This window comes from Macaca mulatta, chromosome 18 (genome assembly GCF_049350105.2).
Source record: "Macaca mulatta isolate MMU2019108-1 chromosome 18, T2T-MMU8v2.0, whole genome shotgun sequence".
Lineage (NCBI taxonomy): Eukaryota > Metazoa > Chordata > Mammalia > Primates > Cercopithecidae > Macaca > Macaca mulatta.
Genome location: NC_133423.1, coordinates 74011265 through 74025208, shown reverse-complemented (window position 1 = coordinate 74025208; position 13944 = coordinate 74011265). Strand labels below are relative to the sequence as shown.

The following is a 13944-nucleotide window of genomic DNA, read 5'->3' as shown; positions in this document are numbered from 1 at the left end:
AGATAATTCAAGTCAATTCTCTGTTTTAGATATCTTTTAGATAAATCATTTTTAAATTCAAGGCTTTGATAAAAAACAGAAAATATATTTCAGAAAAAACCATTACTTTCACTTTTTTCTAACCTTTTCCAATCTGGAAGAGTCTTCTTATAAATAGAATCAAGGGGCAACACCTGCTGACGACCTTGGGTTTCATCATAGATACGACGTGCAGCATCAGTGGTTAGGGTGACTACACAGTCCATGTCACTTGCCAGATGCCAAGAAATAACCATCGCAGCTCTATCATCTTCAATTTGTGCTAGATGTGCAATCTACAACCCATTTTCATAAAATCAAGTAAAAAAATATAAAATCCATTTATAAAAATTTGATATTACTTTAAAAGCCCAAGCCTAGGTAACAAAAACTTTTCTGAAACACATGAATTAAAAATAAATTGTCAAGTTGTTAAAAACTTAACTTGAATATATTAAACATTCTATTCTGCTATTAAATTAAAAAATTTTTTTTCTAAAGATTAAACTCCAGTAAAGTTGCAAATGAGCAAATAAAAATATTAGGAATTTTTCCTTTTCAGACCGCTCAGGGATGAAATAATTAGAAATTTTATTTGCTAGTAATATATACTTTTTTCACATTTTAACACTCTATAAATGGGATCTGTCTTCTTGGTAAAATAATCATAAAGTACACTTAAATAATATACACATACAATAATGCAGTTCAATTAAACATACAGTTAATATGCCCTTCCCTTCTAAGTAAATTCTTTACTCCAATATTATAGTATTCCTTTCAGAAAACAAATCTGAACATCACAAATAGGAATTGTTTCTTCTGCTACTCAGGAGGCTGAGGAAGGAGGATAACTTGAGCCCAGGAGGTAGAGGCTGCAGTGAGCCGAGATCGTGCCACTGCACTACAGTCTGACAGAGCAAGAACCTGTCTCCAAAACAAAAAAGAATTGTTTCTTTTGTTTCTGTTTCTAGGAACAATGCTTTGGAGCTTAGAATAAATAAAAAATTACAAATCCTTGCTTCAGACATAAGTATTCTTTTTCTTTCCCTCAGATCAGACAGGTAATGTGCCAACAGTGTAACAAGGTTCAACGGTGGCATATTTCACACATGTGCGTGAAAACCCAATCATCAACAAGCATTCTTGTTCAAAGTCAAGTCCACCAAGATTGGACTATTGTGGTCAGTATCAAAGCCTAATTCATTGTGCTAGGATGGTGGTGTCTACCCTTTAATCTTACTTGATCTGGCAGCACAAATCCGCCCTAGCAATAAGAACATTGTGTGTCACTTTTAGAAACATCAGGCTGGACATGGTGACCCACGCCTGTATTACTAACACTTTGGGAGTTGAGGCAGGCTGATTGCTTGAGCCCAGGAGTTTGAGACCAGCCTGAGCAACATCACGAAACCCCATCTCCACTAAAAATACAAAAAATTAGGGGGGCATGGTGGCATGAAACTGTAGTCCCAGCTACTGGGGTGCTGAGGTGGGAGGATGACCTGAGCTCAGGAAGTCCAGGCTGCAGTGAGCCGAGATGCATCACTGAACTCCAGCCTGGGCGACAGGAGTGAGATCGTGTCTCAAAAAAAAGACAATAAACAAAACACATTCTAACATATAATTCTAATTCTCTAGAAGTTAGTATGAACATGCAAAAAAACTAGTACGTGTAAATGAAAACAATGTTCTAGCCAATGGAGAAAGAATTAGTAGAGGCAAATGAAATGTAAGAAGAAGAAATGGCTTACTTGTGACATTTAGATGTGTTTTGTAAAAGAAATACCATGATACTATCATAAAACCTATTTAGAAGGGCATGTTAATTATAATCATAATATGTTTAACTGAACAAAAAAAAAAAACTGCTACTATATCTTCCTCATTTAGAGATGGGATTTCAAGATATTAGGAATTGAGGAAGAAATGTGTAAAATATCTAAGTTACTTGAGGTATTCATGATGTTAAATACATTTTGAAGTTTGGGGGAAAAAAGCCTCCCCTTGTTCCTACTATATTTCTACGATTATTTATTCCAGGGTTTTTTAATTTTTTTGAGACAGAGTCTCGCTCTGTCGCCCAGGCTGGAGTGCAGTGGCGTGATCTCGGCTCACTGCAACCTCTGCCTCCCAGATTCAAACAATTCTTCTGCCTCAGTCTACTGAGTAGCTGTGATTACAGGCACATGCCACCACACCTGGCTATTTTTTGTATTTATTAGATACGGGGTTTCACCAGGTTGGCCAGGCTGGTCTCAAACTCCTGATCTCAGATAATGCGCGCGTCTTGGCCTCCCAAAATGTTGGGATTACAGGTGCGAGCCACTGTGCCTGGACTATTCTAGTTTTATAATAAATGCCAGGAAGAGTATTTTTTAAGGAAGCAAGGGAAAAGACTAAGGATGACATGGAAGGATTGCAAAGTTTTCTCCTATTGGTTAGGGTAGGGTTTGTACTTCTGAGGGGACAAAAGAGAAACTATGTAAAATGAAATTGCAAAGATTTCCCCCAGATTTTCAAGACATGCAATGGGAAATATTTAAAAAGGAGACTTTAAAATACATTTCTCTTGCTAAAATTTATATGTTGATAAAAATTTTACATATTGTGCAAGAATTTTGTATTGGATGGACTATTAAAATGTGGAAACCATATATTTATATGCTTAGGATCAAAGAACTGCTTTTTTCTAAAAATTGGTTCTAAAGAATAACATTTTAAAACATTGTATATTAGCAACTTGTTTTGTAATGTATAAATTTATATTTAATTTAAATTTAAATTCAATTTTTCAATTTGCAAATCTGAGGTTTGAGTAATAATGTACATGGTTTTGGTCATAAACATTGCTACACATTACCCCCTATTTTCAGTAGGCAGTGTATTTGTGAAGGCATATAAAATAAACTACCACAGATTTTAGAGTCAGAGAGACCTTGAGTCACATCTAAGCTCTGCCTTTAACTATATTTTAACAAGTTATTTGAGCTTCCCTGAATTTCAATTTCTTCATGTATAAATGAGAAATACTACAAATAATAGTTCATACGGTGGTTATAAAAGTAGAATATACATGCATAGGCAATAACCAAAGACTCCAGAGTCAGACTACCTGGGGTTTCACCCCTGGCTCTGCCACTTGCTAGCTGTGCAACTATGAGCAAGTTACTTGACCTCGGTTTTAGCTGGGCACGGTGGCACACGCCTGTAGTCACAGCTACTTGGGGGGCTGAAGCAGGAGGATCGCTTGAGCCCAGGAGATGGAGGGAGCACTGAGCCATAGTCTTACCACTGCACTCCAGCCTGGGTGATAGACTGTCTCCCCCTCCAAAAAAAGAGCTGCATGACATGAAAGCATCTCTAAGTAAACAATAAGCCTTGAACTAATACATCTTAACAACTTCTGCCACAGCCCTCAATAGTAATATTACTGATTTCAGTTTTAAACTCTACCAAATCCCTACTGCAATAATGAGAGCAGGTACTTTATTGGAAAGAAGTAAATTACAAAGAACCTGACACTTTTTTGTCACTTTTAGAAGACCCATTTTAAACAAACAAGATAATAAAATGTACTGCCTCTCCAAAGGCTTAATAAACACAAACCTTTCCCAAAACATCCCCACTGCCTTTAGTATAGTTTGGAAGAGTACATGATCTTCTAGGTTTTTTCTTCAGTTCTTCCTGTTCTGATAGCTTTCTTTTCAGAAGCGCTTCAATGTGTGGCACCTATAATTTATAAAGAAAAATTAACTACAAGACCAATTACTCTTGAACCAGGCAGCCCATAATGACAGTGGAGAAAAATTAACAATTTAGATAACTCAAGAATATAAAGTTGGTAAGTAGGCATTATTTAAAAAAAAAAAAAAAAAGGCAAACTATCAGAAAACACACACACACAAAGAAAACACAATTTTAAAAACCATTATAGTAATATAAAGTTCCCACTTCACTGAATTTTAAAAAATCTTAGCGAAGATATACACTACCTATAATAGGACTTCTCTTTGAATCCGAGTTACACATATAAAAGAATATAAATTTTAAAAATCTAGATTGCTTTTTATTTTCTCTTACTTTGTTTACCACCACATGTATTGGTTATGCACCCTTTTCAAAGCAGTACTTGAAGTGATGTATTATTAACTGCATTTATTGGTGTCATTACATTAAAAATACAAATTGCAATTTCTCTGAATAGAGCACTCTATCATTTTGTTAGTCATTTTTAATGTCTAGTGACTAGACTATAATGCACACGTCCTTGTACCCTAAAACAATACTCATAAAATTCCTAATAAAAACTGCATATTGTAGAATGGACTTTAATAAAAAATCTTTCACGTATACTTGGAAATTGTACCTGTTGTGTTGTAGGAATGTCAATATTATGTATTTTTAGTTCATTTCGCAATTGGGCCTCTTTTAATCTTGCTTCTTCAACTTGACCTAAAATTAAAAACAAAAAACTTGCATCAATTTCTGATAGCCCCCAAATCATAGTTTTTGGAAAATATTTTTAAATTCCTTTCGTTTTTTCCTTTTAATGTCTGTTGCTAAAATGAAAACTGATAGGTGACCATTTTAGAAATTCAAAATTAAACTATACATCTTAAGTCTCAATTCTGATACACAAAAATGAGAAAACAAAATTAATGCAACTAAAGGGAGATATGATATACTGCAAACTCCTAGTAATCTTGGATAAGTGACTTAATTCACGAGTATACATAATTTATACATAATTGCACAAGGTTGTTCTCGAACAAAGAAAGACTTTATAAAAACAATTTTTAGTGCTACACAAATGACATATTATCTCATTACTAGATTTAGCTCCTATTATATTCTAAATATCCTTGATCTTGTACAGGCATACATGAAAGTGAGTACTTTGAGGCAAGCAGTAAATATTTCTTGGTTAACTTGATCAAAATAACTAACACAAAGTCAAAAACTTTACCAAAAAAATATGACAAATGAAAAGGGAAGAGATGATAGAGCACAACTCAGAAAATGTCTTTCAATTATATGAAACATTATTAAGAACTGCAGCAAACGTAGGCTGGGTGTGGTGGCTCACACCTGTAATCCTAGCACTTTGGGGGGGCCAAGGTGGGCAGATCACTTGAGGTAAGAAGTTCGAGACCAGTGGCCGGGCGCGGTGGCTCAAGCCTGTAATCCCAGCACTTTGGGAGGCCGAGACGGGCGGATCACGAGGTCAGGAGATCGAGACCATCCTGGCTAACACGGTGAAACCCCGTCTCTACTAAAGTACAAAAAAAATTAGCCGGGCGAGGTGGCGGGCGCCTGTACTCCCAGCTACTCGGGAGGCTGAGGCAGGAGAATGGCGTAAACCCCGGAGGCGGAGCTTGCAGTGAGCTGAGATCCGGCCACTGCACTCCAGCCCGGGCGACAGAGCGAGACTCCGTCTCAAAAAAAAAAAAAAAAAAAAAAAAAGAAGTTCGAGACCAGCCTGGCCAACATGGTGAAATCCTGTCTCTACTAAAAATACAAAAATCAGCCAGGCGTGGTGGTGCCTGTAATCCTAGCTACTTGGGAGGCTGAGGCACGAGAATCACTTGAATCTGGGAGGCGCAGGGTGCAGTGAGTAAGATCACACCACTGCACTCCAGTCTGGGTGACAGAGTGAGACTGTGTCTCAAAAAACAAAAACAAAAAAACTGCAGCAAATGTTCTGTGAAGTGACTCAAGAATAATTTACATATTTCAGTATCAGTGTGTGCTGCCCCAGATACCTCCATAGTATGACAAACTGCAGATGTTTGAAGTAAAATACATACAGCTCATTAGTCAAATGAAAAATTACATTACACATCACTCCCTTGGTGATATTATCCAGTATCTTTTGCCAGAAGCCAGAGCTAAATATAAACATTATTATTATGTAGAAAGCCTTAAATTTTCCACAGGTCCACATTCCTAACAGAATGTGTCAATTTTTTATAAGTAAGCAGGATACAAATTTATTTAAAATAAGAAATACTTCATCTTAAGAATTCTCAATGACAGTATCAACCATCATTACCACCTTTCTGCAACATTCTGCATTTTACTTGTGGTTTAGGAAAGTGGAAGCATGTTTGTGTATCATGATTTCACCTCCTGCCTCATCATTCCCCAAAGCATAATTTTTGTCTTGAATACAAAATGACTTACATTTCATTTCATTAAGAAGCTGTTGGCTGGCTTCAAATAAACTTTTATACATAATAATAGACTGAGATAATTGGTCCTTTTCTTTTGTAAGTGCTGCCATTTGTTGCTGCTTCTTAACATCTAAGAAAAAAAATTGAGATAATTTAATGTAAAAACTGACTTTTCTAAAATATGTCATGATGTGACTAAATAGCTAATAAACACCATGTTAATGGAAAGCAAAACAAGGTTATCTAAAGTATCACTAACAATGGAGTTTAACCATTTATTTCCTAGAAACTTACCATTGTAAAACATGAATGGTAGGATATATGGTTCTAAGGTTCTTGATAAAAGTGGTAGCCGGGGCTCAAATACAATAAAATATTCAGTACTATCCCTTCCAGGACTACTTTCTGCCAGCACCAGACTCTGTACATATAAACAAACAAAAGGGGAAAACAAGATTTAAAAAGAAATCTTTCAACATAAAAATGTTACATAACTCATTATGCTCTGTTTTCAAGTTAAGTGGTTAATTTTAAAGGCCAAAGGCATAGGCTGATCCTTAAGATTCCATTAAACCATCATCACCACTCACCACTACCCAAGACATAAAACATTTTACCTTCTGGTATTGGTTTGAAAGCCAAATGATCGTATCAATAAACAGCTTATGTGAAAATTATGTATAATAAAAAATTTCAAGAAATAGTTATTTCCTTCACATTAGAAATATGGATGGCTGCTTATAGTTCTGACCTGTAAAATCTTCTTGATTCTAACCTCTAAATTGAAAGCAGCATGAAACAGCTGATAGTGTGAAAGTTATAAAAACAATCACAAAGCCCAATGCTGAGTTTAAGTTACAGCTGTTACCATGGAAATAGACCCATCAAAGTCCCAGGTGACAGAACAAGAGATTTTGAAAAGCTCTAAAGATTTTTTAAATTGTGTTTTTCTCATTAATGGACAAAAAACCTTTTGATATACTTTAAGACCATAACATATAACTAGTAAATGACACAAATATATTTTTATCTGAAATGATTTTTTTCCACACAATTCTATGGGAAACAATGACAGCAGCTGTTTTTGTTTAGACTATAACAATACAATTTACAAAGAAGCAGTATTTTTAAAAAATCTAAATCAATATGACACTGTAGGTCAATCCATGAAATAAAATTATAAATTATAGCTCACAGACTTTTTCCCAAAGAATATAGAATACAAGCCCACCATTAAACCAACTGCCAGTTTCTGAATGTGGTTTTCAACAGACTTACACAAATGCAAACACGTATTTAAAAAATACTGTTTGCATTTTAAAAATAAGTAACATATACTTTATACTTTAGCAACTTGATTTCAGCACTCGATTTGATCAATTCATGTGAATGTATAGATGCCAATTTAAAATTTATGCATAGTACATTATACTATACTACTCATTCATCGGGTGGTGAATATTTAGTACGTTTACAATTTTCAAACAATTATCTATAATATAGCAAAAATATATCTCCAAATGTTTCTCTGCAAAAGTGTTTTCTGGGATGAATAATGATAAGTACAAGTTTATTTTAAAAGGCAAGTATCAAATTTCCCTCATAAGAAGTTGTATCAATTTATCCTCTCACCAGCAGTGTATGGGACTGCCAAATTCCCCTTATGCTGGCCAACATTTAATATAAATCATATATTTTTTTCTAAAAAGGAGAATTAAAAAGCAACCAGTCATTATTATTTTAACTAATATCTCCCCTGAGTGGTATTGAAATCATGCTTCTTATGTTTACAGGTTATTTATATTTTCTTTTCCATTAATTGCCTGCTCATATTCTTTGCCCATTTATTTTTCTACTGGTTTGTCTTTTTTTTTGATTGATTTGCAAGTAGTTCCTTAGGAGGTTTTAGAAATCTGTTCAATATATCAGTCCTCTAATTATATGTATCTAACACAGTCATGCACCACATAACAACATTTCATTAACAAAGGACCACATGTATAATGGTGGTCCCAAAAGATTATAATACTGCATTTTACTATACCTTTTCTATGTTTAGATACACAAATACTATTATATTAAAATTACCTACAGTGTTCAGTATAGTCACATACTGTACAGGTTTGTAGTCTAGGAGAAACAGGTTATGCTGCTGGGCGTGGTGGCTCATGCCTACAATCCCAGCACTTTGGGAGGCTGAGGTGGGTGGATCGTCTGAGGTCAGAGTTTGAGACCAACCTGGCCAACGTGGTGAAACCCTGTCTCTACTGAAAATATAAAAATCAGCTGGGTGTGGTGGGCACGTGCCTGTAGTCCCAGCTACTCAGAAGGCTGAGGTGGGAGGATTGTTTGGACCCAGGAGGCGGAGGCTGCAGTGAGCCAAGAGTGCACCAATGCACTCCAGCCTGGGTGACAGAGCGACACTCCATCTCAAAAAAAAAAAAAAAAAAAAAGGAAATAGGTTATGACATATAGCCCAGGTGTATAGTAGGCTGTATCACCTAGGTTTAAGTATACTCTATGATATTTGCACAACAATGAAATCACCTGATGATATATTTCTTAGAATGTATGCCCATCATTAAGTGATGACATGACTGCATATAGCAAAATTGGTATTTCTCCTCAATTTACTACCTTAAAGACTGTTTTTTCTAATACAGAATCAGATAATAAATCTGATCATCCAGTGTCAACAATTATCAACACATTGTCACTGTTTCTTTTAATTCTGTTTAAGATATGCTTACAGTACATAAAGTGTAACCTTTTTTTTTTTTTTTTTTTTTTTGAGACAGGGTCTTGCTCTGTCACCCAGGCTGGAGTGCAGTAGCATAATCATGGCTCACTGTAGTCTCAACCTCCCAGGCTTAAGCTATCTTCCCACCTCAGCCACATGAGTAGCTGTGGCTATAGGCATGTGTCACCATGCGTGGCTATTTTTTGTAGAGATGGGATTTTGCCATGTTGCCCAAGCTGGTCTTGAATTCCTGGGCTCCAGCAATCCTTCCACCTTGGCCTCCCAAAGTGTTAAGGTTATAGGCATGAGCTACTGTGCCTGGCGGAAAGTGTAACTTTTAATGTAGTTAAATATAATCTTTTCCTTTTTGTCTTGTTTAAAGAGGAATCTCCTATCTCAAAGTTTTACAGTTTTTAATCCCTGATGCGTACCTACCAAGAAAAAAGGATAAACAGAGTAACAGAAATGAAGAGAACTGAAGAATCCCAAACTGGATCCAAGTATAAACGGAAATTTGGCATATGAGAAACAAACAAATGCATATCAGAATGAAACTTAAGACACTGCCATCAGAAACGTCCAGCTCATGTAGGCAAATAATACAGTGAATCTGAATAGCACAATTTAACAAACTTGAGCAACTACAAATTTAGATTGTAACTTTAAACAAAGCAATAACGTGGAACATTTACAAATACTGGTTGTGCTCTGGACCAGTGTTTCCTAAACTTCCCTAATGATAAGAATCACCTGCTTGTTAAGAATCGCCTGCTTGTTAAAAATCAGATTTTAGAGCCCTGCTCCAGACATACTAAATCAATATGTGAGGCAGGAGCCAAGAAGGACTTGAGTTTTCTATTTATTCAGTGAGATATCAGGGACCTCTAGTGGTAAGAGTACATTTACATGCATGATGTGAAGAGATTTTTATATACAGCTGCTGGGGATTAACCAAATCTCTGTCTGAATCTCAGGAGTATATACAGCAGGCTTACCAATTTCAAATGACTACAAGGGGGCCAAGAAAACTGGACATAGCTAAATAGGAAAACAGGTAAAGTGGACTAGATGTCTTCTTCCAATACGAACCCACTCTGCATGTTAAGTATGTCTCTCCACTCCCCTTTGTTTTTCAATGTGGCTTTCATTACCTAATTTTTGTTAGAGCACAAGAAAATTTTACTTTATTCTCTACTATAATAAAAACAGAAGAACAAGTGTGAATATAAGTGATAAATATATATGTCCTCAATGTCAATAAATGAAAAGAAGTGGCATGGAAGTGGCTGACTGGAAACCAGATGCACTGAGAGGAGGAGTCACTGTTCAGGGTGAACACACAGTTGGCTAAGACAATCCTCACCCAGTGTTGCCAGATCTTTAGATTTTACCAAGTAAATTAGAAATGCAGAGTTTTATTTAAAAACTCCAGAACTTTAAATGTTGGAAATCAATTAAAATGAAAATGCTGTATTGGTCAGCCACTGCCAGACCAACTGACAAGTCTTCAGGCGGGATACAGCTTGCAGGCTCCTACTGTATAAGCCTAATTTTACTGAAACAATGTGATGTTGCAATGAATTAGACACAGAAATGAACAACAACAAAAATATAAGAAAAGGTAACATTTCATATCTATTAGTACTGTTAGAATTACTGATAAAGATATCAAGAAAATTAATGGATTTGAAAAAGGGTCAATAAAATCCAGATATATCAAAAATTAAAGAAAGGATATCAGAGATAGCACTGTGAATATGATCTGCCCCTCCAATATAAAGAAAGGAAAGTTCTGAAAACAAAACAAAAAAAACACCTCAGGAAAAAGTACTTAATACTTAATAAAAGAGCACTAATATTTTTAAGAAAAAAATGGAAATTCAAAAAGAAATGGTCAGTAAACAATCTTAGAAAGATTAAAGCCAAAAAATGTTCAACCTTAGTAGTGACAAAAATAAATTTTTAATCAGATATTTGGTTAGAATTTTTAAAACTGCTCACATATATAGTGTTGCTAATATGAGTAAGATGGACATATACTTCTGGCAGGAATATAAACTGAAGAGCAATTGGTAATAACTACCAAAAGGTTTAAAATATGCATATCCTATCTCTAACACATTCTGCTTCTAGTAATTTCTTAAAGAAATAATATATACAAAAAGATATATAGTCATCCCTTGGTATCTGTGGAGTACTAGTTCCAGGACTCCCAGATACTCAAATCCATGCACACTCACGTCCCTGATATAAAATGGTGTGGTATTTGCATACAGCCTATGCACATACTTCATATACTTTGAATCATCCCTAGATTACTAGTAATAACTAATAAAACGCTATGAAAATAGTTGTTGTATTGTTTATAGAATACTGACAAGAAAAATGTCTGTATGTATTCAGTACAGATGAAATTTTTTTCCCAATTATTTTTGAATCTACAGATGTGAAACCCACGGATATGGGGGGCTGACTGTACATAGAAGAAAGCTAATGGAAGCACTGTTGATAAAAACAAACTTTAGAAAATAACTAAATTTCACTAAAAATTGATCAAATAAATGGTGGTCATTAACGTACAATGATGTAGGCTTACTTTTACTGAGAATATATTAGAGATGTTAAACCAGAAAAGATTTTTATAAAGGCACAATTCTATTAATGAAATTTTACACCCTCCGAACATGTATATAAATCATATACACACATGGTATGCAGGCAGCATTAGTGTATATGCTAAAACTCTGGAAGGTAATATGAAATTGCTAATCATCTATTATCTCTGACAGGTGACAATATCTTGATTATTTATGGAAGTTCTTGAATTGTGTATTTTTAAAATACAAATAAAACTATTTTCATTTTAGAAAAAAATGAGTAACAAATATAGTTGTTTAATTCAAATTTACCTGGGCTACATTTTTTGTTTCTATCCACATAATGGCAGCTTTTCAATGAAACATAAAATATCACGTATTGTCACTAAAGTTAAAAACAACTAGAATCAGAAAAAGCTGTCATCCCATAGGAAAAATGGGAGTCTTACTTAAAAAGATCCTGGGTTCAATTTGTAATAGCAAAATCAGAAAATATTTCAGCTGACTTTCCAATTTAGTGCTATGATTAGAACATCTTCATAGCTATACAAAAAAAAAGGTGTCTTAATATGGTGGTTAAAAACATTAAATACAGAAATCCTATCTACCAAAAGATATAAAAAATTTACCACGATTTCAGCTGAACCATTCACAAAGGGGAATTCAAGTGTTCTAACTTTCCCGATAAACAGTGGGGTATCAGTATCTTCCTCATTAGAGCCTTTAATGGTGGCTATTATAGTGCCAACCAAATCAATTCCAGTATGGTTGTTGTAGTCATCCTTAAAACAAAAAATGGAAAACAATCAGAGAAAATGATCAGAAGAGTAAACCCAGAGAAGAGCATGTACAAATCAGAAATAAGACACAGAGCCCCCGACATTAAATTATCTGTATCTTTCTTAATCTAAGCACAGAATTCAGTTCTAAGTTTGAGTGTTCCACAGGCAAGAAATAGTTCCAGAAACTATAAAAGAACAAGAGACTTCCACCTAATACAACAGTTCCTACCTTACTAAATTACAAAGACTCCCATTTTAAAATATCACCTTTTCATATACTTTTAGCACCTACTGATGTGAAAAGTGATTAATAAAAAGTTATTATAAACTTGTAGTGACTTTAATTATTTTATTAACACCAGCAGCATCTGTATACATTTAAAAACCAATAGGCCTATATGTGTTTCACACAATGTTTGGTGCTTATATGAGATTCAAAGACTCTTGGAGTAATTCTATGGCACTGTTGACCCCAACAAGATGTTTTGGGAAAAGAAGAGATGTCTGGGGAAGAATAACCAATCATCTAAAACAGGAAAATAAACTGGAAGTAGGTAAGTATCCCACCAACCAAATTTTCCATACAGGTGCAGTCCCACTACTGTGTTTTACATGTTTTTGTTAGTATTTTTGACAGCTGTGTTGCTGCTTACGCTTCATGAAATCAGCAGCCTTGGAGGAGCTCTGATTTTCTTTCTTTCTTAACTATGAGCAGTCATCAGAGCAGATCCCTTAAAAAAAAAAAAAAAACTTATGTCCTTCTGTCCCCTCAGTGAACTGGACATTGAAGAGTCAATAGTTCACACTCATTCGTGATATATACACGAAAAAGGTGAGTAAAGGTATGTATTAGAAAAGGTAGCAGCTGGGTGTGGTGGTTCACAGCTGTAATCCCAGCACTTTGGAAGACTGAGGCAGGAGAATAACATGAGGTCGGGATTTCAAGACCAGCCTGGGCAACACAGCAAAACCCCACAGAAAAAAATTTAAAACTAGCCAGGTGTGGTGCTGTGCAACTGTGGTCCCAGCTTCCCAGGAGGCTGAGGTGGGAGGATTGCTTGAGGCTGCAGTGTGCTATGATTGTGCCATGGCACTCTAGACTGGGTGACAGAACAAGACCCTGTCTCAAAAAAAAAGGTAGGCATATTGAGATTTCTGCATTTTAAGTCAGTTCTGCTTAGTGTATCTGAATTCATTTTATGTATAATGTTATATATTCTCTATTTGTATTCAAAGATATTTACAAATATTTAATTCATCTGCACAAGTTTTCTCTATAACCTTAATCGGAGTAATTGACAGAATCCACAAAAATAATTTTGTACCCTAAAATCAAAGATAATTTTTCTTGTTACCCTTTGTAGTTTTGGAAGAAAATAAACATTACCGTGATACTAAGATGTAGATCTCTGACCAAGGTCCTACTGGCAACTGAGCGAACATTAGAAACAGCTGGTGTAGGTGGTTTAATTTTAGGTACTAACTTCACAGGTTGATTAGGCAGGACTTCAACTATAACCTTAAAAAATAAAAGAGACATTCTGATTAACAATATATTGATGCTTTAGTATTTAAGAGGAAGGGAAGACGTAACAATGGCACATACTAAATAAAATTAAATGTTACCTTCT

General features: G+C 35.1%; 1 protein-coding gene and 1 pseudogene across 3 annotated transcripts in view; both read right to left on the bottom strand.

Moving 5' to 3' along the window:
* Positions 1 to 13944, bottom strand: part of SMCHD1 (structural maintenance of chromosomes flexible hinge domain containing 1) — a 151132-nt gene that overhangs the window by 29419 nt on the left and 107769 nt on the right. For 2 of the 3 annotated variants that reach the window (XM_077974543.1, NM_001258166.1), the window contains 7 exon segments: positions 13701 to 13832; positions 12161 to 12313; positions 6489 to 6615; positions 6205 to 6324; positions 4388 to 4473; positions 3628 to 3750; positions 124 to 314 (listed from right to left, as the gene is read on the bottom strand). In XM_077974543.1, coding sequence (XP_077830669.1) covers positions 124 to 314; positions 3628 to 3750; positions 4388 to 4473; positions 6205 to 6324; positions 6489 to 6615; positions 12161 to 12313; positions 13701 to 13832 — 932 coding nt within the window. 3 annotated transcript variants of the gene reach the window in all.
* On the bottom strand, positions 1073 to 1190 carry LOC114673904 (small nucleolar RNA U13; annotated as a pseudogene).